Below are 24,390 nucleotides of genomic sequence, written 5' to 3'. Positions count from 1 at the left end.
CAGAGGTCTGAAGTGAAACTGGGCGTATTCCACCATGTCGAACACCGACACCATGTAGCCCAGTAACCTCATCGCCGAGTGTAAGGACACCCGGCGGCTGTGCAGGCAACTGCGCACCCTTGACTGTAAAGCAGAGATCTTGTCCTCCGTCACGAAGATCCTTTGCTGTCCCGAGTCCAATAAGGCTCCAAGATGCAGAATCCTCCGAGACGGGATTAGAGTGGACTTCTGCCAGTTGATTAGCCAGCCGTGCCGTTGCAGCAGTGCAATGGTCAGGTCCAAGTGGCGTAACAGGAGCTCTGGAGATCCTGCCACCAATAACAGGTCGTCCAAATACGGCAACATGCGAAATCCCTGCAGCCGCAGAGAAGCCGCCATGACCGCCATCACCTTGGTGAAAACACGTGGTGCTGTTGCCAGGCCAAAAGGTAACGCCCGAAACTGGAAGTGGTCGCTGCGGATTGCAAACCTGAGGAACTGTTGATGGCGCAAAAGAATAGGGACATGCAGGTAAGCGTCCTGTATGTCCAATGACACCAAGTAGTCCCCAGGTTCCAGCGCCAGAATGATGGACCGTAGGGTCTCCAACCGAAACTTCGGGACCCGCAAAGACTTGTTGAGTGCTTTGAGGTTGAGAATCGGACGATATGACCCATTGGGTTTCTGTACCAAAAATAGATTTGAATAGAAACCCTGGCCCCTCTGGGAGAATGGAATAGGCACTATAACTCCAGCCTGGAGCATAGTGTGCAATACCTTCCGCAGCTCCGTAGCCTTGTTCCGGTCTGATGGTAGACCCGTGGTGAAGAAGCGAGCCGGGGGTCTGTGCCGGAAGGAGAGGGCGTATCCGTGGGAAACCACCTCCAGAACCCAAGTGTCTGTCGTAGTGGTCGACCAACACTGGGCGAACTGTAGCAGGCGGCCTCCCACCCTGGGATCCCCCAAAGGGAGGCCCGGACCGTCAGGCCGCAGGCTTGTCATCTGGCTTGGGGGCCGGACGTCTGGTACTCCATGCCTGCTTCCGGGGCTTGACCGATTTCTTAGGGCCAGCCTGTCGAGGAAACGACTGTGGTTTGGGCCTGCCCTGGGCCCTAGATGACCGAAAGGACGATGGTCCAGAACCAGAAGGAGCAGCGGCCGACGGGAGACAAGCAGATTTGGCTGCCGCCAGCGTGGCCACAATCTTATCCAGATCCGGACCGAAGAGAACTTCTCCGGTAAACGGCAACGCTTCCAGACCTTTCTTGGAATCTGCGTCCGCCTTCCAGGATCGTAGCCACAAGGTGCGACGAGCAGCTACCGCTGCTGAAGAAATTCTAGACACCAGAGTACTAATGTCTAGAGCCGCCTCGTTGATGTAGGCGGCCGAGTCACGGAGATTGCCAATCAACTCCGCCTGTTCGGCCGGACAGTCGGATTCAAAAGAAGCCTCTAATGAATCCGCCCAGCGCTCCATCGCTCTGGCAACCCAGCAAATGGCCATAGCCGGCCGTGCTGCCCCCCCTGCAAGGGAATAAGCGGACTTCAGGCAGATTTCTACCTTGCGGTCCGTAGCATCCTTAAGGGAGGACATGGATGGCATCGGCAATGTGGCACTACGGACAAGACGGGTCACGTGAGAATCCACCTGTGGAGGGGATTCCCACTTAGCAAAATAATTATCCGCGAACGGATAAGCCACCGCCAGGCGTCTCTGCGGCTGGTATCTTTTGCCAGGTTGTTTCCACGCCTCCTCTAAATGGTCCACCAACTGACCCGAAAGAGGAAAGACTGTGGCATCGCCCTTCACATCTTTGAAAAAGGCATACTTAGATTTAGCCGCTGGGGGAACTTCGTCCTCAATCACCAAGGCTGTGCGGACCGCCCGAATAAGTCCAGGAATATATACTTTGGACTTGGCATCAGCGTCCTTAGTATGGAGAGGTTCCTGATCGTAAGGATCCAGAATCTCCCCATCATCAGACGTCCCTTCGTCATCCTCATAAGGAGCGGACAGAGACGCCACCGGCCTTTTATGAGGCCGCATCACAGACTCCCCTTGCAACACATCCGACAAGTGCTGTACAGAACTCGTCAGGGAGTTAACCCACGCTGGCTCCTGAGAACCCGGGAGCGGGGAAATAGGGAGACTGTGGGGTACCACCAATTGTCGTGGGAACCCCTGCATGGGTGACGACACCACAGACTGCTGGGACAAACCCATCGGAGTAAACGCGGGCTGCGGAGCTAACTGGCCCACTAAAGCTGTTAACGCCTGAGCGAAACAAGCCCAGGGCGGCTCCTGTACCGGTGCTGTAACCGTAATAGACGCGCCATGGACAAACACTGCCGGCAAAGGCCCTCCGCGCTACCCTCCCCCTCCGCTAACGGTACTTTGCACGTGGTACACTGTAGCCGGAGGGGAAAATCACTTTCAGACATGATGGCACCACGTATGTGACCTCTCTCACCAATTAAGTATTAAATAGGCGAGAGGCCACCCTGCAGCACCGCACCACAAGGGCTTTAGCAGAAAGAACAGGGACAGTAATAAAGCTGACAGTTTAGAGAAGAAAAGTTATAGGCAGCGCTAGCACAGTCACATACAATGCAGAGAAATAACAATTCCTGCACTAACAGCGCTGATCACTCAACTACACAGACACAGGGCCTGGTAGGACACAGCGCTGCATACACAGACCTGAGCCACAGCGGAGGAGAGGTATGCGGGGGGACCCAGACCACGATGCTTCCGTCCAGCGCTTCCAGCAGCGTTCACCATGCGTTCTGGAGAAGATGGCCGCCGAGGAGCAGAGAGGAGGCTGGCCTGGGGGAGGAGCGCTGCCACAGGACCAGTCGGCAGCATGCAGAGAGGGCTGTGTGCAGCGGGGGAGGCGCCGGCTGTGAGACAGGGAAGGCGCGCTCCCCTGGCATGCATTTAACCCCTGGGACGCCGCAGCGCTACCGCTCTGCTGCGGTCCGCTGTCCCAGGGGGTAGTGGAAAGCGCAGGTTGGTCGCCTGGCTCCACGCTGCAGCCAGTCCCCAGGGAGCCCCCTGCCTGGGGACTTAGGACCATGTGACCAGCGGGGACCCACCGCGGGACCCCGCTGCTTACCTTTGTCCCCCTTGGATCCGGCCATGGTCCGGAACATCTGGGGTCACCGCTAGCTGTGACCCCAGATGCTCACCAGCATCCCCGGATCGGTACCGGCGTTCTGGTACCGGCGGAGGTGTAGGGAAGACAGCATGGACGTCAGGACTGACTGTCCATGCTGTACATCCAGATGTGCAGCCACAGCTGCACTGAAGAAAGCTTCAGGGGCTCTTCTAGCCCCCCACTCCGACAGGTGCACCCGACGCCGGCCGGGCACCAAACTAAACTGAGGTGCCTTGGCTCGGGGGCGGGGTATAGGAGGGGGACCCTAGTGCATCCTGGGAGGCTGAAAAGCTTAACTCTATGGTGCCCAGCGACTGACGTCACACCTATACCCCAAGGTATCCTGTGGATACCCTATGGACCTTGAAGTAGAAATATACAGTATATATATATATATATATATTATTTTATTATTATTATTATTATTATTATTATTATTTTACCTCCTTCCTTTCATTATGATCTTTAATGTTTTCTGCCATGAACTGAATACTGTCGACAACGTCTTTCATTTCCCCAGGAGATTGTTCAACTGCATTACAAGTGTCCCGCTGCTGTAGTCTGCGGCTTCTGGCGCTGCGTTCCCTTGATTTCATGCAGTGATAATATGTTTCCTCTTCAAACACTTCTACATCTCTGCACTGGGAGTTGGTAAGTTTTGTTGTGCTACTGCAAGTTCTCTTCTTGGTTCTTTTGGAATAAGGTCGATCTTTCTTCTCCACAGTCTTTCTCATCATCAGCAATTTAGGCAGGTGTTTCAAGAAGACATTTTTTACCCAAACTGGCATTTTATGTGTTGTTCTGGTCCGGTAATGGATATTGAGCACAAATACTGTGACCACTATAGACAGAGTTACAAATATCATAGTGAATAAGAGATATTCTCCAACAAGTGGAATTACGAGAGATGTAGATGGAATTGTTTCAGTGATTACCAACAAGAACACAGTCAAGGAAAGCAACACTGATATGCAAAGAGTGACCTTTTCCCCACAGTCTGATGGAAGGTAGAAGACCAGCACTGTTAAAAATGAAATAAATAGGCAGGGCATAATAAGATTAACGGTGTAAAACATTGGCAGTCTTCTTATATAAAAAGAATAGGTTATATCAGTGTAGATCTCTTCACAACAATTGTACTTGATTTCATGTTTGTAACCGGAAGCATCTATTATTTCCCATTCATTGTTCTCCCAAAAATCTTTCATGTCTACTTTTGACCCAATGATAGACAGATCTATTTTTGCTTTATCATAAGACCAAGACCCGAACTTCATTGAACAATTCTGATGATCAAATGGAAAAAAAGTTATATCCATTGGGCATGAACTTTTAAATATTGCTGGTGGAGCCCAGGTTATTAAGCCATTATATTTGAGTAAGGCCTTTGTCTTTCCTTCCACTTGAAAGTCTCCCACGGCACTGCGGAAAGAGAACATTGTGTACATGAGGATGTTGTCTAATTTTAAAACACATGGATACAACAATTAAAGTAGATTACATACTTATTATATAAAACAATATCAGGTTTCCAAATCTTGTCTGCTGGCACACGCATAAATTCAATGCCATCGTAATCCACAGGATTCCACTGCAGCTTGTAATCATTCCAAATCTACAAAATAAAACAATACAAACTATTTATATATTCATTGTTATACTGTATATGGATCTAAACATCCTCAGTAATGTGGACCTTCTAGGCAGTCATTTCGACCCAAAACATCTGGATAAAGGTAAGTGGGTAATGGTCGTATCTCTGTGCAAGGAGAAAGATTTCTTTAGTAGAAGGGGTTTTGCTTCCAAAGCCAACTATATTTTTACCGAGACTACGTCATAAATTGCACAATTGAGAGGATACAGGAAGGTTATGTGGGGTCTGCCTCAGATTTTGAACAAGGGACTTCTAGCTGGAAGCGGTATGAAATACCGCCGGCCGCATGGCCGTGAGTTCGAATCCCGGCAGCGTGAGGCAGACAGCTGGAGAGATCCCGGCAGCGGCAGCCCGACAGCGCTGGAAATCCCGATCGTCCCTAGTTAAGTACTTACTAACCTAACCTAATGTGTACATATTTTTAGCAAGATTACCTATGTTACCTAACTCCCGTGGCATCATGAGGGGGGTGTGGGCCGCACCTGGGTGTCACCCTCGGAGGCGATGACACCAAAATACTGGTTCCCCTGCAGTGACAGGAGCCAGTTGCTGCAGTGGGGTTCTGGACTATAGACAGACAGTAATTAGTTAGACAATGTCTAGATAGACACCAGATGTTAGACAGTTAGTAGTTAGACAAGGATAAAAGTTCGACACAGACAAAAGTCAGACACACTAAAGTTAGACATGTAAAAAGTTCGAGAGGTACAAAAGGTCGACAGGGTCAAAAGTTCGACATGAAGAAGATCGACACAAAAATGGTCGACACATTCTTTTTGTTTTTTAGGATTCGGGTTAGGTTTAGAGTTAGGCACTTACCCCCACAATTAGGGTTAGGCACTTACCCAGACGGTTAGGGTTAGGCACCAGGAGGGAGGGTTAGGGTGAAGATTAGGGCTAAAAAACAAAAAAAATAATTGTTGACCATTTTTGTGTCGACCATTTTCATGTCGAACTTTTGTCCCTGTCGACATTTTGTGCCTGTCAAACTTTATACATGTCTAACTTTAGTGTGTCTGACTTTTGTTTGTGCCTAACTTTTTCCCCTGTCTAACTATTGTCTGTCTAACATCTAGTGGCCATCTAGACATTGTCTAACTAATTACTGTCTATCTCTTATACCACACCCGCTGCAGTGCAGGGGTGTAACTAGGGATCCGACCGCCTCTGGCAAGGTAATGGACTGGCACCCTCTACCCCACATAATTTCAGGAAGTGCCCCCCAGTTGTAGTCCCCTCTATGCAGTGCCCCCAGTAGTAGTCCCCTATATGCAGTGCCCTCAGTAGTAGTCCACCCTATGCAGTGCCACCAGTAGTAGTCCCCGTATACAGTGCCCCCAGTAGTAGTACCCCTATACAGTGCCCCCAGTAGTAGTCCCCCTATGCAGTGCCCCCAGTAGTAGTCCCCCTATACAGTGCCCCCAGTAGTAGTCCCCCTATACAGTGCCCCCAGTAGTAGTCCCCGTATACAGTGCTCCCAGTAGTAGTCCCCCTATACAGTGCCCCCAGTAGTAGTCCCCCATATACAGTGCCCCCAGTAGTAGTCCCCCTTTTGCATTGCCCCAGTAGTAGTCCCCCTATACAGTGCCCCCAGCAGCAGTCCCCCCTATACAGTGCCCCCAGTAGCGGCCACCCCCCCATAATGTGCCCCCAGTAGCAGCCCCCACAATACAGTGCCCCCAGTAGCATCCATCCCCCCCATAACATGCCCCCAGTAGCAGCCCCCACAATACAGTGTCCCCAGTAGCGTCCACCCCCCATAACGTACCCCCAGTAGCGGCCACCCCCTATACAGTTCCCCCCCATAACGTGCCCCCAGTAGCGGCCACCCCCTATACAGTGCCCCCTACAGTCTCTCCCATCACACGTTGCGGGGGGAGCCGGAAGGCGGAGCTCATGAGTGAGCTCCAGCCGGCTCTCTCCGTGGACGCAGCAGCCAATGAGAGTCTGTCTGACTCTCATTGGCTGGCTGCTATAACAAGCACACAGCGGCTGTGTGTTTGTACACTGTGTAGGGCAGACCGCTCTCACTGCGGTCTGCCCTGCACTTGGGGCCAGGGAGACTAGTGGGGTAGTCCACCCATTGGCTGCTGGTGGCACTGCCGGACGGCGCCCCCCCCTTTGAACGGCGCCCCTGGTGAGTGTCATCCTGGCCGATGGGTAGATATGCCCCTGCTGCAGTGTGACTTTCTCTTGCGGCACCTGGTTCCTGTCATAGAAAAGGAGTCGACAGTGCAGATTGCCCAGTCTCTGGGGGCAGCCCAGCATCTCCGGTGATGCTGGGCTGCACCTGGAGTGATGTTATTGGGATCCCCCACACGGCCACGCCCCTTTTATTTAGGTCACATAATGTGTGCTGATACCGCTTCTGGGCTTCGTACATCTACCCCAATGCCTCTAATGCTGGCCATACACCTGCACGACCAGTATTTACACATGACTCACCATCCGACTCTCCGCAGCTCCCTGGCAGTCCCAGCAGCATATTTGTTGTTTTTCTTAGCACAGGATCTGTCGTATGATCGATCCTGTGCTTCACGCGCTCATTGGGAACAGTCATTGAAATTACTTGAATTGCAACACGATGGATCACATGAACAAAATAAACAGCACGATCTGCACACGATACGATGGACAAGATGTGCTGCACATTTGATCATGAGATCCGATTATAGGAGCTGCGGGAGCGCGCATCGGATCGTATCTTACTAAAAAATACATTAATTTCACAAGATCCATCATATGACTCGTCGAAAATTGGGCAATCGGCCCGAAATCGTGCAGATGAATGGCCAGCATTACTCTGCACAAAATGTCTGTTTGTATGTGTGTAATTTCTAGAAGAACAGAAACTTGTAAACATATATATATAAGTGTGCTGTTTTTTAGCACCACCAATGTAGTCTATTATTAGAGTGCAGCTGCCAATCAAGAAGAAAGTGCCAAATCTCCAAGGTAAATACTATAAAAAATATTGGCTGTGCGCTCAAAACCATCTTATAGTCCCATTAAAATGTAGGTAATATTTTAATATAATTTAGACATTAAACAAGTCAGCATATACTGTCACAAAATAATACAAATGTATAAATATATATGAAAAAAGAATTCATCCAGTTATAGGTAACTAATATTTCACTTTGTAGCAAACTATGTTGCAATCAAAACAGTGTAACTGTTCAAACCAAATGTAAGAAGGATCCAATAAAAATCCCGGAAAAATAGAGCTATGGATTGTCTGATATTATGTAGCTTAATATTTGTTTTTGTATCCCGCTGTAGGGTGCAAAAGTATAAAAAGAGAGATTGCCTTGTATGCAGGCTACTCACAGTCTCAATCCTTCTCCGTGTAAGGGAGCCCCCGGGGGTAAATCTTCCGGATCCGTAACCCAGTAGATGCAGTATAGCGTCTGAAGATAATTGTAAAGTGTGAACATGGCAGTGTCCCGAATGGAATCGGCATGATTTACCGCCGGACCCCTGGCCAGCGGTTCAAATCCCGACAGCAGCAACCCGAAAAGGATGAAAATCCCGATCGTCCCCAGGTAAGTATTCACTAACCTATTCTACCCCCTAACCCTCCCTTAGAGGTGCCTAACCCTAACTTTCCACCCCCAGTGCCTAACCCTAATCCCCCCTCTAAGTGCCTAAACCTAACCCCCCCTTCCTCACCGTCTAAACCTAAGTCCCCCGGGGGGTGCCTAACCCTGAGTCCCCCCCGGGGGTACCTAACCCTAACCCTCCCTCCCCCAAGCCTAACCCTAACCTCCCGGGGAGGTGCCTAACCCTAAGTCCCCCCGAGAACCCTAAACCTAACCTCCCCCCCCACGCGGCTGTCCACTCTCGGCACCCGGCATCACTTCGACGCCTGTCATTTAACCCTCGCCGGGATTAAGCAGTCGGGAAGCCGGCTGTCGGGATTAGGTCCGCCAGCTTTCCGACTGCATACCTCCCGAATAGATGTGAATTTGCTCTCTGGTGCAGCGGAGCGATGGACGCTAGTGGTCACAATCTTCTTTTGCCGGCCGTGGGTGTCACTCGATATATACCTCCGCTGTGTGAGGTTAATTCCGGACCATGTGTGCACTGTTGTGGGAAAGGCTGGTAGTGTGCTTTCTCAGTTGTATGCCGATGCAGAGCACTTCTCCTCCATGCTGTATACTGGTTAAGATTTGCTCAACGCGTTTCTGTGTCTCTGGACACCTTCGTCAGGAGCATGTAATGCGTAGGTATGAACTATAAGATTGTTTTGAGCGTGCAGCCAATATTTTTATAGCAATTTCTAGAAGAATAATGAAAGTATCACACTTGGATCATATACACATAAAAAAGCATTGTGTGACTCCATAAGAGTATTTTTCTTAACATTCCGTTTATAGAATAGACAGATACAGTACTTACGTGGCGAAGCCACAAGTTTGTCTCCAAGATTTGATTAACTTCATCCTTTAAAAAATAAAGTAAAAAAAATATTATTTATGTTTATGTGTATTTATATGCAAGTCTACGTGCTCTTTTATTTTAAACTAAACCTACATTATATTTCATATGTAAGAGTGCCCCACAAAAAAATAGTTTTTTATATTTTTGCTGTGTAAAACATGATGAGTGAACTTCTATTTTAAAGGTACAGGCTTTTTCACAGATTATTAACACTTATACACTTATACATTACTAAGGATGTGGTTGCAGTTACTTTATCGACTGTTAGAATATCGACAAGAAGAATGTGGATAGCTGTATATCGAACACATCATGCCGGCATCACATGCTTGTACTGCACTGTAAAGCATCATGACCGCCTATGCTTTACAACATTACATGATGCTTTGCCTTCATTAAAGTCTAAAGCTGACACGATTATGATGCTTTACAGCACAGAACTAGCATGCCGGCAAGTTGGGACCGACATACCACTGTCCAATTGGTGCTCCACGTTTCTGGATGGAAGACCCTACCAAGCCATTATTATTGAAGGCTTTGAATTCATTGTTTTAAGCTATACCTGTTTCCTTGTGATATTAGTTTGGAACATTCTACACAATTGTTACTTACTTTTTATTACTAAGGTCGCATTATTGTAAATGGAGGAGCGGTCCCCATATTATTAATTTTCATCACATATGTACGAATCTTAATATATATATATATATATATATATATATATATATAAACCACAGCATACAAAGCGGCACTCAGGAGACTTGACACTGGGATGAAATAACGTGTTTACTTCAACGTTTCGGGATGCAGAGAACCCGTCTTCAGCAACACACAGATGACGGGTTCTCTGCATCCTGAAACGTTGAAGTAAACACGTTATTTCACCCCAGTGTCAAGTCTCCTGAGTGCCGCTTTGTATGCTGTGGTTTGGATAGAGGCGAGTGATCTCTGCCTCATTGAGGGCACCTGGAGCAAGGTATTTGCCCAGCTTGGGGCTTATGGAGTGCCGGGACTTTCTCATGCAATATATATATATATATATATATATATATATATATATATAAAAAAAAATCGTATCCTCCAATATCGTTGGATGAAGGCACTCACTTAAAAAATATCATTTTATTAAGTCATGATAGACATAAAAATACAATATGTTTGTTCATGTCAGACACCACTTCATTTGTGTCAACGTTTCGGACTACTGACAGACCTTTATCAAGACAAGTGTCTGTAGCAATACATCGCACAAAAAAATCTAGAAAGAAAACAAAAATAAAAACAAATCACTATCTTATAAGTCTATCTGGCCCCATTCTATTTAACACCCCAGATGGACATATATTGCCAACATACCATAAGACCCGTGAACTCAACAAATGTAGTTCACCCTCACAGAAAGAAAGTCACTGGACATCGATCTCTATAAAAAACAGCAAGATATCACTGAAATAAAGTACTATAATGGAAACTGGAATATACATTAACAATATCCCCAGCGCCTAATAACAGATAGAGCAATCTAGTAAAAGAGAACAGTATATAATGAAATAATCTCAAGATAATGGATCATAACAAACACCCCTATACTAGATGTGAAGTGGTTGAAGGTATGGAGACAATAAGAGGAACATATATCCACATCTGTATTAACCCATAGTACATGTTATAATCAATTCTGATGGATGGCTGATCTCCCATAACCCCTAGATGTTAAATCAGATAACTGAAATATGCACATATGTACAATGTCTCCCAAGTCAAAGGTAAGGAATACCTGTGTCAACAAGGTTCCAGTCATTCATAGGACCCGCATATATATCGTTGCCCAATGATAACGATCACCTGGAAAACCATATTAATTAGTATAAGAACCAATGCAGGAAACACATATGTAAATATACTACCACCTGTATCCCTTCACCTACTACAAACAGCAAGATCAACAACATGAGTAACTGACTGCCCATAGCCTATGAATAACTAACATGAAAAAAATCAATGGACAGACCGAACACAATCCTAGTCGGGAGTTACAGTTACCTCTATAAACGCTGTTCCACTCATACAGGCTGTCCGCGCGGATGACGCTGTCCGATCATAACGATCACCAAGAGACCAGTTTCCAGCTGTCATCCATGCCCCCCTAAAAACTTCCTTAACTCGCCGTCATCAACCCGCAACGCGTGAATCATTCAGGCGCGGACTGACTAGGTCAAATGACTGAAAACACGCGGCGGCCATCCCCGAGGCCCAACCAACCGCGTGCTAAGGGCAACCTTGCCCATACTCCAAACACAACCAACCAAATATAATAAAATAAAGGGGATACGGCAGCCATCTAAGAGGGATAAATATTCTATTAGTGGAAAGGGCACATTATGCCCATACTTTCAAAACAACCCTAAGTGATAAAGTAAAGGGAATACGGCAGCCATCTTGAGAGATAACACTTCAATGAACAGAGAGGGCATATTTTGCCCATACTTCCAAAACAACTCTACAAATAGTGGATACCATTCAAAATAGAACAGGACCAGATAGAAAATGAACCAGGAGACCTATGATATACCAAATATTGTTTTTACTATACAAGATGATAATGCAGTGTGAACCTATGATGAAAATACATAAATCATAAAGACAAAACTCTAATTAACATATATGAATAAAATTAAAAAATATATAAAAATAAAGAAAAAATATACAAATGTGAAATAAACAAAAAAATATAAATATACTATAGAACTGAATAAAATAATTAGAAGAGATAAAGAATGTAAGAACAAAGAATTAAAGAAAAACCAAAATGAAAAAAAGAAGAACTCATCCCCTAATATCGTGCATAACAGAAAAACTCAGAGTAAAATAAACAACACAAGAAATAATTACATCAGATCCTATTTACCTGAACCAAGGTTTAAATACCACTTTAGAAAACAACAAACGAAATAGAATCCCAAGGTGCATATAAATAAAGAAAGCCAAGTGCTCATAGCATTATAGAACTAACCAGACAGACCAAAGATCAAGATTATCAATCTAAATAAACACATTTAGTGGATTGTGTTCATTGAGGCCACGTGGTGCTACCGTGTCCAACGTAAATATCCAATAACATTCTTTTTTCTTTAGAAGTGTCAGTCTGTCACCATCCAATTGAGGTGGTGGAATCCAATCTATAAGTTTACATTTCAAACTGGCCAAGGGATGCGATTTCTCCAAAAAATGTCTGGCAACTGGTTTGTCCGTAGATTTTGTCTGGAAGGCTGCCCTTATTGACGCCCGATGGTTAGCCATGCGATCACGGAATCTCCTTGACGTTAGTCCAACGTAATATAAACCGCAAGGGCAGATCAGGATATATATGAGATGATCCAGATTACAATGTAGTCGATATCGGATCTTTATTTTACGTCCCGTGTGTGGGTGGGGAAAGGTAGGACCCGTAACCATTGCACTACATGAAATACAATTACCACAAGAGAATGAACCCGTTTTTTTTGTCATTAGATCCAAAGTAGTGACACCATCTTTAGGGAAAAGAGTTGGTCTCATTAAAAGTGCTTTCAAGTTAGGCCCTTTCTGGTACGCCATCATTGGTGGATCCATGTTTTTAAATGGTAAAAGAGGATCAGATTGAAGAATTGGCCAATATTTCCTCAGGGATTTATTGATTGTATGCGAATTTCGGTCAAATGTACTGGTGAAAATCATCCTATTTGATCTCTTAGGTTGCACTGTGGATTCATCTTTTAAAAACAGATCATATGCTTTAGTGAGACATCTAGACAATGTGCCTTGTGTATATCCCCGGTCCTTAAATTTCATAGACATTTCCGTCAACTGTATTTCTCTTTCACTCACATTGGAGTTTATCCTCATGACTCGCAAAAATTGTGAAAACGGCAAGTTTTCCTTCAGTGCAGGGGGGTGATGGCTTGTCGGGAGCAACATCAAATTCCTATCAGTTGGTTTCCTATATAAGGTAGTAGCTAAACGGCCTTCTTGAACACTGATGGATACATCTAAAAAATTAACAGTTGTAGGATCAACTTGAAATGTAAAATGAATTGGGGTGTTCAATGCATTTAGAGCAGAGACCATTGCTTCAAAGGATGCAGTTGTTCCACGCCATAGAAGAAAAACATCATTGATGAATCGGCAATAAAATACTATTTGAGAACCAAATTGAGGGTAAATAAATTGTTCCTCGTAGTGTGTCATATAAAGATTAGCATAGGAGGGCGCCAAACTGGAGCTCATAGCTGTTCCCGTAAGCTGCATGTAGTACGCATCCTTATATCTGAAATAATTATGTTTCAACACAAACGATGCCAACTCCAGGATACACTTAGTAGGCACAACTTCACCTGGACCCTTCTTTAAAGCCTTCTCTAGAACCTCCAAACCTTCTCCATGCGGAATAACCGTATATAGTGAGTTGACATCCATCGTTGCCAGAACGATATCACTATTTATATTGACCAATTTCCTTATTTTCTGCAAAAAGTCACCAGTATCACGAATGTAACTAGCGCTACTAAGTACCAGAGGTTGTAATATATTGTCAACAAAAACGGCAAGTGGTTGTAAAACGGAACCTATAGCGGATACAATAGGTCTTCCGGGTGGACATATGATTAACTTGTGGATTTTTGGAAGTGTATATATTATAGGCCATCTTGGATGATCTACTGTGAGAAAATGCCATTCATCTTCATTAATCCATCTATGCATCAGGGCTTCTCCCAGAAAAATGTCTATTTGGCATTTTATATTAATCATAGGATTAGTATCTAACTTAAGGTATACTGCTTGATCCGACAACTGCCGACATATTTCTGTGTCGTAATCTATCCAGTCCTGAACCACAATCGCACCCCCCTTATCAGCAGATCTGATGACAACATTGGGGTTTTCTCTTAATCGTTTTAATGCCGATAATTCCTTTGATGGTAAATTGTTATATGACTTAGATGGTTGATGTTTAACAAGCTGATTTTGTACTAGCCTCAAATATGTCTTGAGACTGGCATTCTTAGACTGGGGATCAAAGTGTGATTTCTTTTTAAACATCTTCTGCTTGGTTACAGGTGTTGCTTCATCAAAATATTCTTTTAACCGTAGATTTCTCCCAAACCTATATAGATCCACCGATTGATTAAATCCACAATGTTGGTAAGTAGGTACAAATGAGAGACCCCTGGCTAAAAGATTGGTCTCATCCCAGTTCAGAGGTGTTTTGGATAAATTGAAAACTACACTTACATCCGCCACCTGCGGGCGTGCCTCCTTGTGTCCACCCCTCCTCGGGTGGGGTCTCTGGTTCTTAGGTCTCTTTGTTCCTTGGTTGTTGGTTCCTGATCTTGACCTTGTACTAAAAAATCATTGTTCCTGGTAGGTGGATAAATGCCATCAATAAAATCAGTATCTGAGGTTGAATATGATGAACCAGTATCGTAAGTGGCAGAAGGAGCTTGCTTTCTATACATATATATACGTGAAAAACCACCCCGTGATTTAACTTGATCACCTAAAAGCCATCTATATACATGGTGATTTTTACAGTCAGAAGCCACCGTGACTAATTTTTTACGTTTGAAAGATATGAGATCTTTTCTGTAAGTGTCAACCTGACTTTTCAGCCTATCTAACCAATTGGTGTTTTACATTTCAAGTTGATCCTACAACTGTTAATTTCAAGAAGGCCGTTTAGCTACTACCTTATATACGAAACCAACTGACAGGAATTTGATGTTGCTCCCGACAAGCCATCACCCCCCTGCACTGAAGGAAAACTTGCCGATTTCGCAATTTTTGCGAGTCACGAGGATAAACTCCAATGTGAGTGAAAGAGAAATACAGTTGACGGAAATGTCTAAGAAATTTAAGGACTGGGGATATACACAAGGCACATTGTCTAGATGTCTCACTAAAGCATATGATCTGCTTTTAAAAGAGGAATCCACAGTGCAACCTAAGAGATCAAATAGGATGATTTTCACCAGTAAATTTGACCGAAATTCGCTTACAATCAATAAATCCCTGAGGAAATATTGGCCAATTCTTCAATCTGATCCTCTCTTACCATTTAAAAACATGGATCCACCAATGATGGCGTACCAGAAAGGGCCTAACTTGAAAGCACTTTTAATGAGACCAACTCTTTTCCCTAAAGATGGTGTCACTACTTTGGATCTAATGACAAAAAAAACGGGTTCATTCTCTTGTGGTAATTGTATTTCATGTAGTGCAATGGTTACGGGTCCTACCTTTCCTCACCCACACACGGGACGTAAAATAAAGATCCGATATCGACTACATTGTAATCTGGATCATCTCATATATATCCTGATCTGCCCTTGCGGTTTATATTACGTTGGACTAACGTCAAGGAGATTCCGTGATCACATGGCTAACCATCGGGCGTCAATAAGGGCAGCCTTCCAGACAAAATCTATGGTCAAACCGGTTGCCAGACATTTTTTGGAGAAATCGCATCCCTTGGCCAGTTTGAAAAGTAAACTTATAGATTGGATTCCACCACCTCAATTGGGTGGTGACAGACTGACATTTCTAAAGAAAAAAGAATGTTATTGGATATTTACGTTGGACTCGGTAGCACCACGTGGCCTCAATGAACACAATCCACTAAATGTGTTTATTTAGATTGATAATCTTGATCTTTGGTCTGTCTGGTTAGTTCTATAATGCTATGAGCACTTGGCTTTCTTTATTTATATGCACCTTGGGATTCTATTTTGTTTGTTGTTTTCTAAAGTGGTATTTGAACCTTGGTTCAGGTAAATAGGATCTGATGTAATTATTTCTTGTGTTGTTTATTTTACTCTGAGTTTTTCTGTTATGCACGATATTAGGGGATGAGTTCTTCTTTTTTTCATTTTGGTTTTTCTTTAATTCTTTGTTCTTACATTCTTTATCTCTTCTAATTATTTTATTCAGTTCTATAGTATATTTATATTTTTTTGTTTATTTCACATTTGTATATTTTTTCTTTATTTTTATATATTTTTTAATTTTTATTCATATATGTTAATTAGAGTTTTGTCTTTATGATTTATGTATTTTCATCATGGGTTCACACTGCATTATCATCTTGTATAGTAAGAACAATATTTGGTATATCATAGGTCTCCTGGTTCATTTTCTATCTGGTCCTGTTCTATTTTGAATGGTATCCACTATTTGTAGAGTTGTTTTGGAAGTATGGGCAAAATATGCCCTCTCTGTTCATTGAAGTGTTATCTCTCAAGATGACTGCCGTATTCCCTTTACTTTATCACTTAGGGTTGTTTTGAAAGTATGGGCATAATGTGCCCTTTCCACTAATAGAATATTTATCCCTCTTAGATGGCTGCCGTATCCCCTTTATTTTATTATTTTTGGTTGGCTGTGTTTGGAATATGGGCAAGGTTGCCCTTAGCACGCGGTTGGTTGGGCCTCGGGGATGGCCACCGCGTGTTTTCAGTCATTTGACCTAGTCAGTCCGCGCCTGAATGATTCACGCGTCGCGGGTTGATGGCGGCGCTCGTTTGAGTGCGAGTTAAGGAAGTATTTAGGGGGGCATGGATGACAGCTGGATACTGGTCTCTTGGTGATCGTTATGATCGGACAGCGTCTTCCGCGCGGACAGCCTGTATGAGTGGAACAGCGTTTATAGAGGTAACTGTAACTCCCGACTAGGATTGTATTCGGTCTGTCCATTGATTTTTTTCATGTTAGTTATTCATAGGCTATGGGCAGTCAGTTACTCATGTTGTTGATCTTGCTGTTTGTAGTAGGCGAAGGGATATAGGTGGTAGTATATTTACATATGTGTTTCCTGCATTGGTTCTTATACAAATTAATATGGTTTTCCAGGTGATCGTTATCATTGGGCAATGATATATATGCGGGCCCTGTGAATGACTGGAACCTTGTTGACACAGGTATTCCTTACCTTTGACTTGGGAGACATTGTACATATGTGCATATTTCAGTTATCTGATTTAACATCTAGGGGTTATGGGAGATCAGCCATCCATCAGAATTGATTATAACATGTACTATGGGTTAATACAGATGTGGATATATGTTCCTCTTATTGTCTCCATACCTTCAACCACTTCACATCTAGTATAGGGGTGTTTGTTATGATCCATTATCTTGAGATTATTTCATTATATACTGTTCTCTTTTACTAGATTGCTCTATCTGTTATTAGGCGCTGGGGATATTGTTAATGTATATTCCAGTTTCCATTATAGTACTTTATTTCAGTGATATCTTGCTGTTTTTTATAGAGATCGATGTCCAGTGACTTTCTTTCTGTGAGGGTGAACTACATTTGTTGAGTTCACGGGTCTTATGGTATGTTGGCAGTATATGTCCATCTGGGGTGTTAAATAGAATGGGGCCAGATAGACTTTTGTTATAAGATAGTGATTTGTTTTTATTTTTGTTTTCTTTCTAGATTTTTTTGTGCGATGTATTGCTACAGACACTTGTCTTGATAAAGGTCTGTCATTAGACCGAAACGTAGACACAAATGAAGTGGTGTCTGACATAAACAAACATATTGGATTTTTATGTCTATTAATACTTAATAAAATGATATTTTTTAAGTGAGTGCCTTCATCCAACGATATTGGAGGATACGATATTTCTATATAATGGACTTTCTGTCTTGAAGTGCACCCTGAACAAAATTTTGGATAAAGGTGTGAGTGCAGAATCTTTTTGGATTATATATATATATATATATATATATATATATACTGTATATATAAATATATCATACAAACTCGGCACTCAGTGCCGAGTTTGTATGATATTTTTCGTGTAGATGGTGTGGTAGATGGTGTGGTCACATACTAAGGGTTTTTGGCCTATGTGTTAAAAAAAAAACCAGGAGAAGTCTGTTTTGTAAGCAGACGAGAGTATCGGCTTTTGGAAAAGCCGGTTTGGGGCCTGGGGGTGTGGATGTGAGGAGAGGGAGGGCTCCATCCACAGGCCACTCCAGGTTTTGTGCCTTTCGCCTGTTAACAGGCTCATTAGGGCTTGCAGCTGGAAATGGCTAATATAAGCTGGGTTTGTTTGTGGCTGAGTGTCTTATACCTGGGAGAGAAGGCAGACTAGCCTGTTCAGAGACACTTGGTGATAATCCTTGTAAGTACTGTGCTTGTATTTTGTTGATGGTGAGGGCAATAGGCCCTGCCATTATTATAGAGAAGGAATCTGCTGGCGCCGACCAGTCTGTGCGAGAACCCCTGACTTGTATCCTGTTTCTACGACTGCTGTGCGTGTAAAGAGGGAGTCCATCTACCCCAGGAGAGGAACTCCTATCCCGACTGTGTCACATTTGGTGGAGAATGCGGGCAATCACACACTGAAATTGCAGCAAGGAAAAATTTTTGTTTAAAATTTAAAGGGACAGACACCAATTCATCAGTGTGGATATAAAGTTGTGTCCTTTGAAGTCCATAGAGGTGGCATCAACAGATGCTTAGGGAAGCCAGATTCTGCTTCCAACCTACACCCTAGGACAAAATGGAGGACATTGTTAAAGCCTTGTTCCAAGCTACGGCATCTCAGCAAGAAGCTACCAGGGCTCAGCAGGAAACAAACAAAATTCAGCAAGAAGCTACCAGGGCTCAGCAGGAAGCTACCAGGGCTCAGCAGGAATCCACCCAGGTGCAACTATTGGCCTTGGAGGCAGCCCAGAGGCAACAACAAGTCACTATCGAGGAAACCTGCCAGGCCATAGCAGAAAACAGCCAGGCCATAAAAGAGGTGGTACAACAGCTTGTAGTCCGGTCTGGAGATGCTTCCCCTGCTCTGCTAACTAACACTCACACCATATGGGCCAGTCACTTTCTGCAAAAGATGACCCAGAGTGATGATGTGGAGGCTACCTTACGGCCTTTGAAAGAACCACCGAAAGAGAGACGTGGCCTAAAGAGCAGTGGGCAAGTCTTGTGGCACCCTTCCTGTCTGGAGAACCACAAAAGGCCTACTATGATTTATGCCTGGATGATGCCAAGGACTATGCAAAGTTAAAACAGGAGATCCTAACCCGCTTGAGAGTCACCTCACTTGTTCGGGCCCAATGAGTCCACCGCTGGGAGTTCCAAATGGAAAAACCTCCACGCTCACAGATGCATGACCTCATTCATCTAACCACAAAATGGCTGCAGCCCAAGACGCTGACAGGACCACAGATTGTGGAAAGAGTCGTGATGGACCGGTATCTGCGATCGCTACCTGCATCTCTGCGCAAGTGGGTGAGCCGTGCAGACCCTAAGTACGCAGACCAGCTAGTCGAACTGGTGGAGACATACGTGGCGGCTGAGGAGCTAATGAGTGTGCCCCACCGAGCCCCGATGGTGCATCGGCAAACTTCCATTGACACTGGTAAGACTGTTCCAGGGGAGAAGGGTGCTGGGCGGTGGAAGGTACTCAAGACTGGGGGTATGGAACCTGGAGACGGGCCAGCCAGGCCAGGAAGGTTCCTACCCCGTAAAAGACTAGATATTAATGTAATTCAATATTTCCGATGTGGTGGTTTCAGCCATATTGCGGCTAATTGTTCGCTTACCTCTGAACCTATGCAATGTGATACTACTCATGTCAACTGCAGCTGCAGGATGTCTTTTTTGCCCAACCAGCCTGTACTGCTAACCGGCAGGTTGAGACAGATAAACATATGTGTATACTCACTGTAGAAGGCAACCGAGTAGAGGCTCTGTTAGATTCTGGTAGCCTGGTTACACTTATGAAAGCTGAACTGGTGAACCCCTTGAAGTGTCAAATGCACCAGATACCTACAAAAGTGTTCAAGAATTGCAGAGCGTCAGTGGAGAAAGTCACGCTCTAAGGCTGACTTCCTCCATTCAAATTTATTCTCTATTCCTACAGTGCTGCCCTCTCTCTCTCCAAACAAACATATTTCAAGAACCTCATCTCATCCCAGTCCTCAAACCCCCGGAGTCTCTTTGTCACTTTCAACTCCCTACTCTGCCCTTCCCCTCCTCACCTTCCCTCCTCGCTCTCTGCCCTCGACTTTGCCACCTACTTTACATCTAAAATTGACTCCATACGTGAGGACATCATATCCCATGAGACCCTCAGCACTCCTCCCCCTCCTTTCCCTTACCACCCCTCCCCTTCTGTCTCACCAACTCTGACATCCTTCTCCCCTGCTTCTGGAGAGGAAGTCATGGCCCTCATCTGGTCCTCCCCTCCTTCCACCTCCCCTCTTGAGCCTATCCCTTCCTCTCTCCTCTCCCACCTGTCTCCTTCTGCCTGTTCCCATCTGGCTCACCTCCTTAATCTCTCCCTATCATCTGGCACTGTCCCTTCTGCATTCAAACATGCTCTAGTCTCCCCCATTCTTAAAAAACCTACCCTTGATCCTAACATACTTTCCAACTATCGACCCATCTCTCTTCTCCCTTTTGCTTCCAAACTCCTTGAGCGTATTGTCTACAACCACCTTACCACCTTTCTTTCCTCCCATTCCCTCCTTGACTCATTTCAATCTGGATTCCGATCTCTCCACTCCACTGAAACTGCCCTCACGAAAGTCAGCAATGACCTCCTTGCTGCCAAATCCAAGGGCCACTACTCTCTGCTCATTCTCCTTGACCTCTCTGCTGCATTTGACACTGTAGACCACCCTCTCCTCCTGCAAATCCTTTACTCTCTCAGTTTACGTGGCACTGCCCTCTCCTGGCTTTCCTCCTACCTCTCTGATCGTTCCTTTGCTGTGTCCTCTCATGACTCCTCTTCCCCCCCACTTCCACTAACAGTATGAGTTCCCCAAGGTTCTGTTCTTGGACCTCTCCTATTCTCCCTATATATGTCCTCTTTAGGTGAACTCATCAACTCTTTTGACCTCCAATATCATCTCTATGCTGATGATACTCAAATCTACCTTTCCACCCCTGAGCTCTCCCCCTGGCTCCTTACCCGTATCTCCAACTGTGTCTCTGCTGTCTCTTCATGGATGTCCCAGCGCTTTCTTAAACTTAACATGTCTAAGACTGAGCTGATCATCTTCCCACCCTCTTCCACTACATCACTTCCCACAATTTCATTATCTATTGATGGCACAACTATCTCCTCTAGCCCCAAAGTGTGCTGTCTTGGAGTTATCCTAGACTCCTCCATCTCTTTTAAACCGCACATTGAGCATTTCTCGCAGTCCTGCCGTTTTCACCTAAAAAATATCTCCAGGATTAGACCCTTCCTCCCCCAGGATGCCACTAAAACCCTCATCCACTCACTGGTCATTTCCAGATTGGACTACTTTAACCTTCTCCTAGCTGGCCTCCCTGTCTCTCACCTCTCTCCACTACAATCGGTTCTCAATGCTGCTGCTCGGCTCATCTTCCTCTCCAGATGTTCTACATCTGCTTCCCCTCTCCTTCAAGCCCTACATTGGCTCCCCTTCCCCTTCAGATGCCAATTCAAGGTACTTACATTCACCTACAAAGCCCTCACCAAATCCTCTCCCGCATACATTTCTGACCTTCTCTCCCTTCACACTCCCACCCGTCCACTTCGCTCAACTAATGCATGCCGCCTCTCTTGACAACTGATTACTTTCTCCCACTCCTGCATCCGAGATTTTGCCCGTGTTGCTCCCTACCTTTGGAATGCTCTCCCTCTCCCTATCAGACTTTCCACCTCTCTACAAATCTTCAAACGGGCTCTCAAGACCCACTACTTCATCAAGGCCTTCCAGGTCTCATCCTAACCCACCTCATGCGCTTTCCTTCCTATGTTCACCTACGGTGTCACGCCTGTCTGTCTGCCCCTCCCCTTAGAATGTAAGCTCTCATGAGCAGGGACCTCTTCCCTCATGTGCTTCTCTTTATATTTTCTTCTACTCTCTACTCCCCATTAGGGCCCCTAACACGGGACTGCTAACTCCCGGCAGCTTATTGTGAGTGCTTTAATCACTATTTCAGCAATGTATAAAAGTTGTGTCCTTGTCCTGCACTGTAATGTACTGTAAGTTACTTGTTTCTTGTTCACCTATTAGTTCTATGTACTATGTAAGGCGCTGCGGAACACTTGTGGCGCCATATAAATAAAGGATAATAATAATAAAGTATAAGGGGAAAACTGTTGGTGTGACCTGCCAACATGGGGATACCCGGTATTATGTTACTGCAGAAGTGAACATAGAAACACCATGTGGTTCCGCAATAGTCTCTGTGGGTTTGGTACAGTGCTTAATGTATGATGCAATATTGGGGAGAGACTTTGTTCACTTCTGGAAAAGCCGATTTTGCATAGAGGTAAATCACCCTGACTCATTTGAGAGGGTTACTGACGTAGTAGCAGAGTCAGAGATGTTGCTTTTTATAGTATGATTGGCGAACTAGAGAATGCGGAGCGTGATGGTGGCTTGCCAAGTGGTGTGCCTCCCACTGAGGTGTGGAGGGTTATTGGGCCCATGGCCCGCCTGCCTGATCTTGAGGTCAGGAGAGAGGTCTTTGCCATGGAGCAGTTGAATGACCCTACTCTGGTAAAAGCCAGGGAGAATGTCAAGGTGATTAATGGTAAACCCATAGACCCCGATAGTCCTTTGTCATATCCTCACATGGCAGTATGTCAGGATTTATTGTACCAGGTGACTAAGAAGGTCGAAGATATTGTGGAACAATTAATAGTTCCCAAAGCATACAGAAGAACAGTGTTAGATCTGGCTCGTGGTCATATAACGGCAGGCCACCTAGGGGTAGAGAAAACTACTGAGTGAATTGTGCAGAGGTTTTTTGGCCCGGGGTCCATAAAGAGGTATCTGACTATTGTGCATCCTGCCCTGAATGTCAGTATCATGCTCCAAGGCCACATTTCAAAAGTCCCCTGGTACCGTTACCAATTATTGAGGTTCTGTTTGAAAGAATAGCTATGACTTTGGTTGGGCCATTAATGAAATCTGCCTGGGGCCATCAATATATTCTGGTGATAATGGATTACGCTACCAGGTACCCAGAAGCGATACCATTACACAATATGTCAACCAAGACCATTGCTAGAGAATTAGTCCATGTCTTTAGCAGGTTGGGAATACCTAAGGAGATCCTGACTGACCAAGGTACCCCATTTATGTCAAAAATCATGAAGGAGTTATGCCACCTGTTCAAAATTGACCAATTAAGAACCTCTGTGTACCATCCCCAGACCGATGGGTTAGTGGAGAGGTTTAATAAAACTTTAAAACACATGCTAAGGAAAGTAGTGCACAAAGATGGTAGAGATTGGGATTACTTGTTACCTTATTTGCTGTTGGCCATAAGAGAGGTTCCCCAATCCTCCACAGGGTTTTCCCCTTTTGATTATTGTACGGGAGACATCCAAGGGGGTTACTTGACATTGCCAAAGAGACATGGGAGGGGCAGTCCAGTCCATATACAACAGCTATTGAGCATCTTTCTCAAATGCAAGAAAGAATTGCTGCTGTGGTGCCGATAGTAAGAGAGCACTTGGAACAGGCCCAGCAGGCACAGAAGAGGGATACAACCGCAATGCTCGCTTACGCAACTTTGCTCCTGGGGACAGAGTGTTGGTGTTGGTTCCCACAGTAGAAAGTAAACTTTTGGCTAAATGGCAAGGACCCTTTGAAATCTTAGAAAAAGTGGGGCAGGTCAATTATAAAGTTTACCAGCTGGGGAAAAGAAAGCAAGAACAGATATACCATGTAAATCTTATAAAACCCTGGAAGGATAGAGCAGCACTGTCAGCCATCTGAGCCCCTCCAGTAAACCCAGGGCCCATGGTACCCGAAGTGACAGTGGCAAAAACCCTGTCAGCCAGTCAACAGCGGGAAGTTAAGGAATTTCTGATCAGAAATAGGGTGCTGTTTTCTGACCTACCAGGGAAAACCACAGTCATCAAACATGACATAATCACTGACCCAGGGGTTAAGGTTAACCTAAAGCCCTATAGGTTACCAGAAGCCCAAAGAGAATCAGTGTGGAAGGAAATTAAAAAAATGTTGGAGTTGGGTGTAATTGAAAAATCACATAGTGAGTGGTCAAGTCCCATTGTGCTCATTCCAAAACCCGACGGGAGTGTGCGATTCTGCAATGACTTCTGGAAATTGAACAGTGTGTCAAAGTTTGATGCCTACCCTATGCC

General features: G+C 44.8%; 1 protein-coding gene across 1 annotated transcript in view; it reads right to left on the bottom strand.

Moving 5' to 3' along the window:
- CHRNA6 (cholinergic receptor nicotinic alpha 6 subunit) overlaps positions 1–24,390 on the bottom strand; it is a 62,286-nt gene that overhangs the window by 8,760 nt on the left and 29,136 nt on the right. Inside the window, exons 3-5 of the mRNA XM_088481459.1 lie at positions 9,193–9,237; positions 4,643–4,752; positions 3,581–4,559 (exon numbers count right to left, since the gene is read on the bottom strand). Coding sequence (XP_088337585.1) covers positions 3,581–4,559; positions 4,643–4,752; positions 9,193–9,237 — 1,134 coding nt within the window. The remainder of the gene's footprint in view (positions 1–3,580; positions 4,560–4,642; positions 4,753–9,192; positions 9,238–24,390) is intronic.

The sequence above is a fragment of the Taudactylus pleione genome, unplaced genomic scaffold, assembly GCF_031769625.1.
Source record: "Taudactylus pleione unplaced genomic scaffold, aTauple2 ptg000273l, whole genome shotgun sequence".
NCBI lineage: Eukaryota > Metazoa > Chordata > Amphibia > Anura > Myobatrachidae > Taudactylus > Taudactylus pleione.
This window is presented reverse-complemented; position numbering and strand designations above follow the sequence as displayed.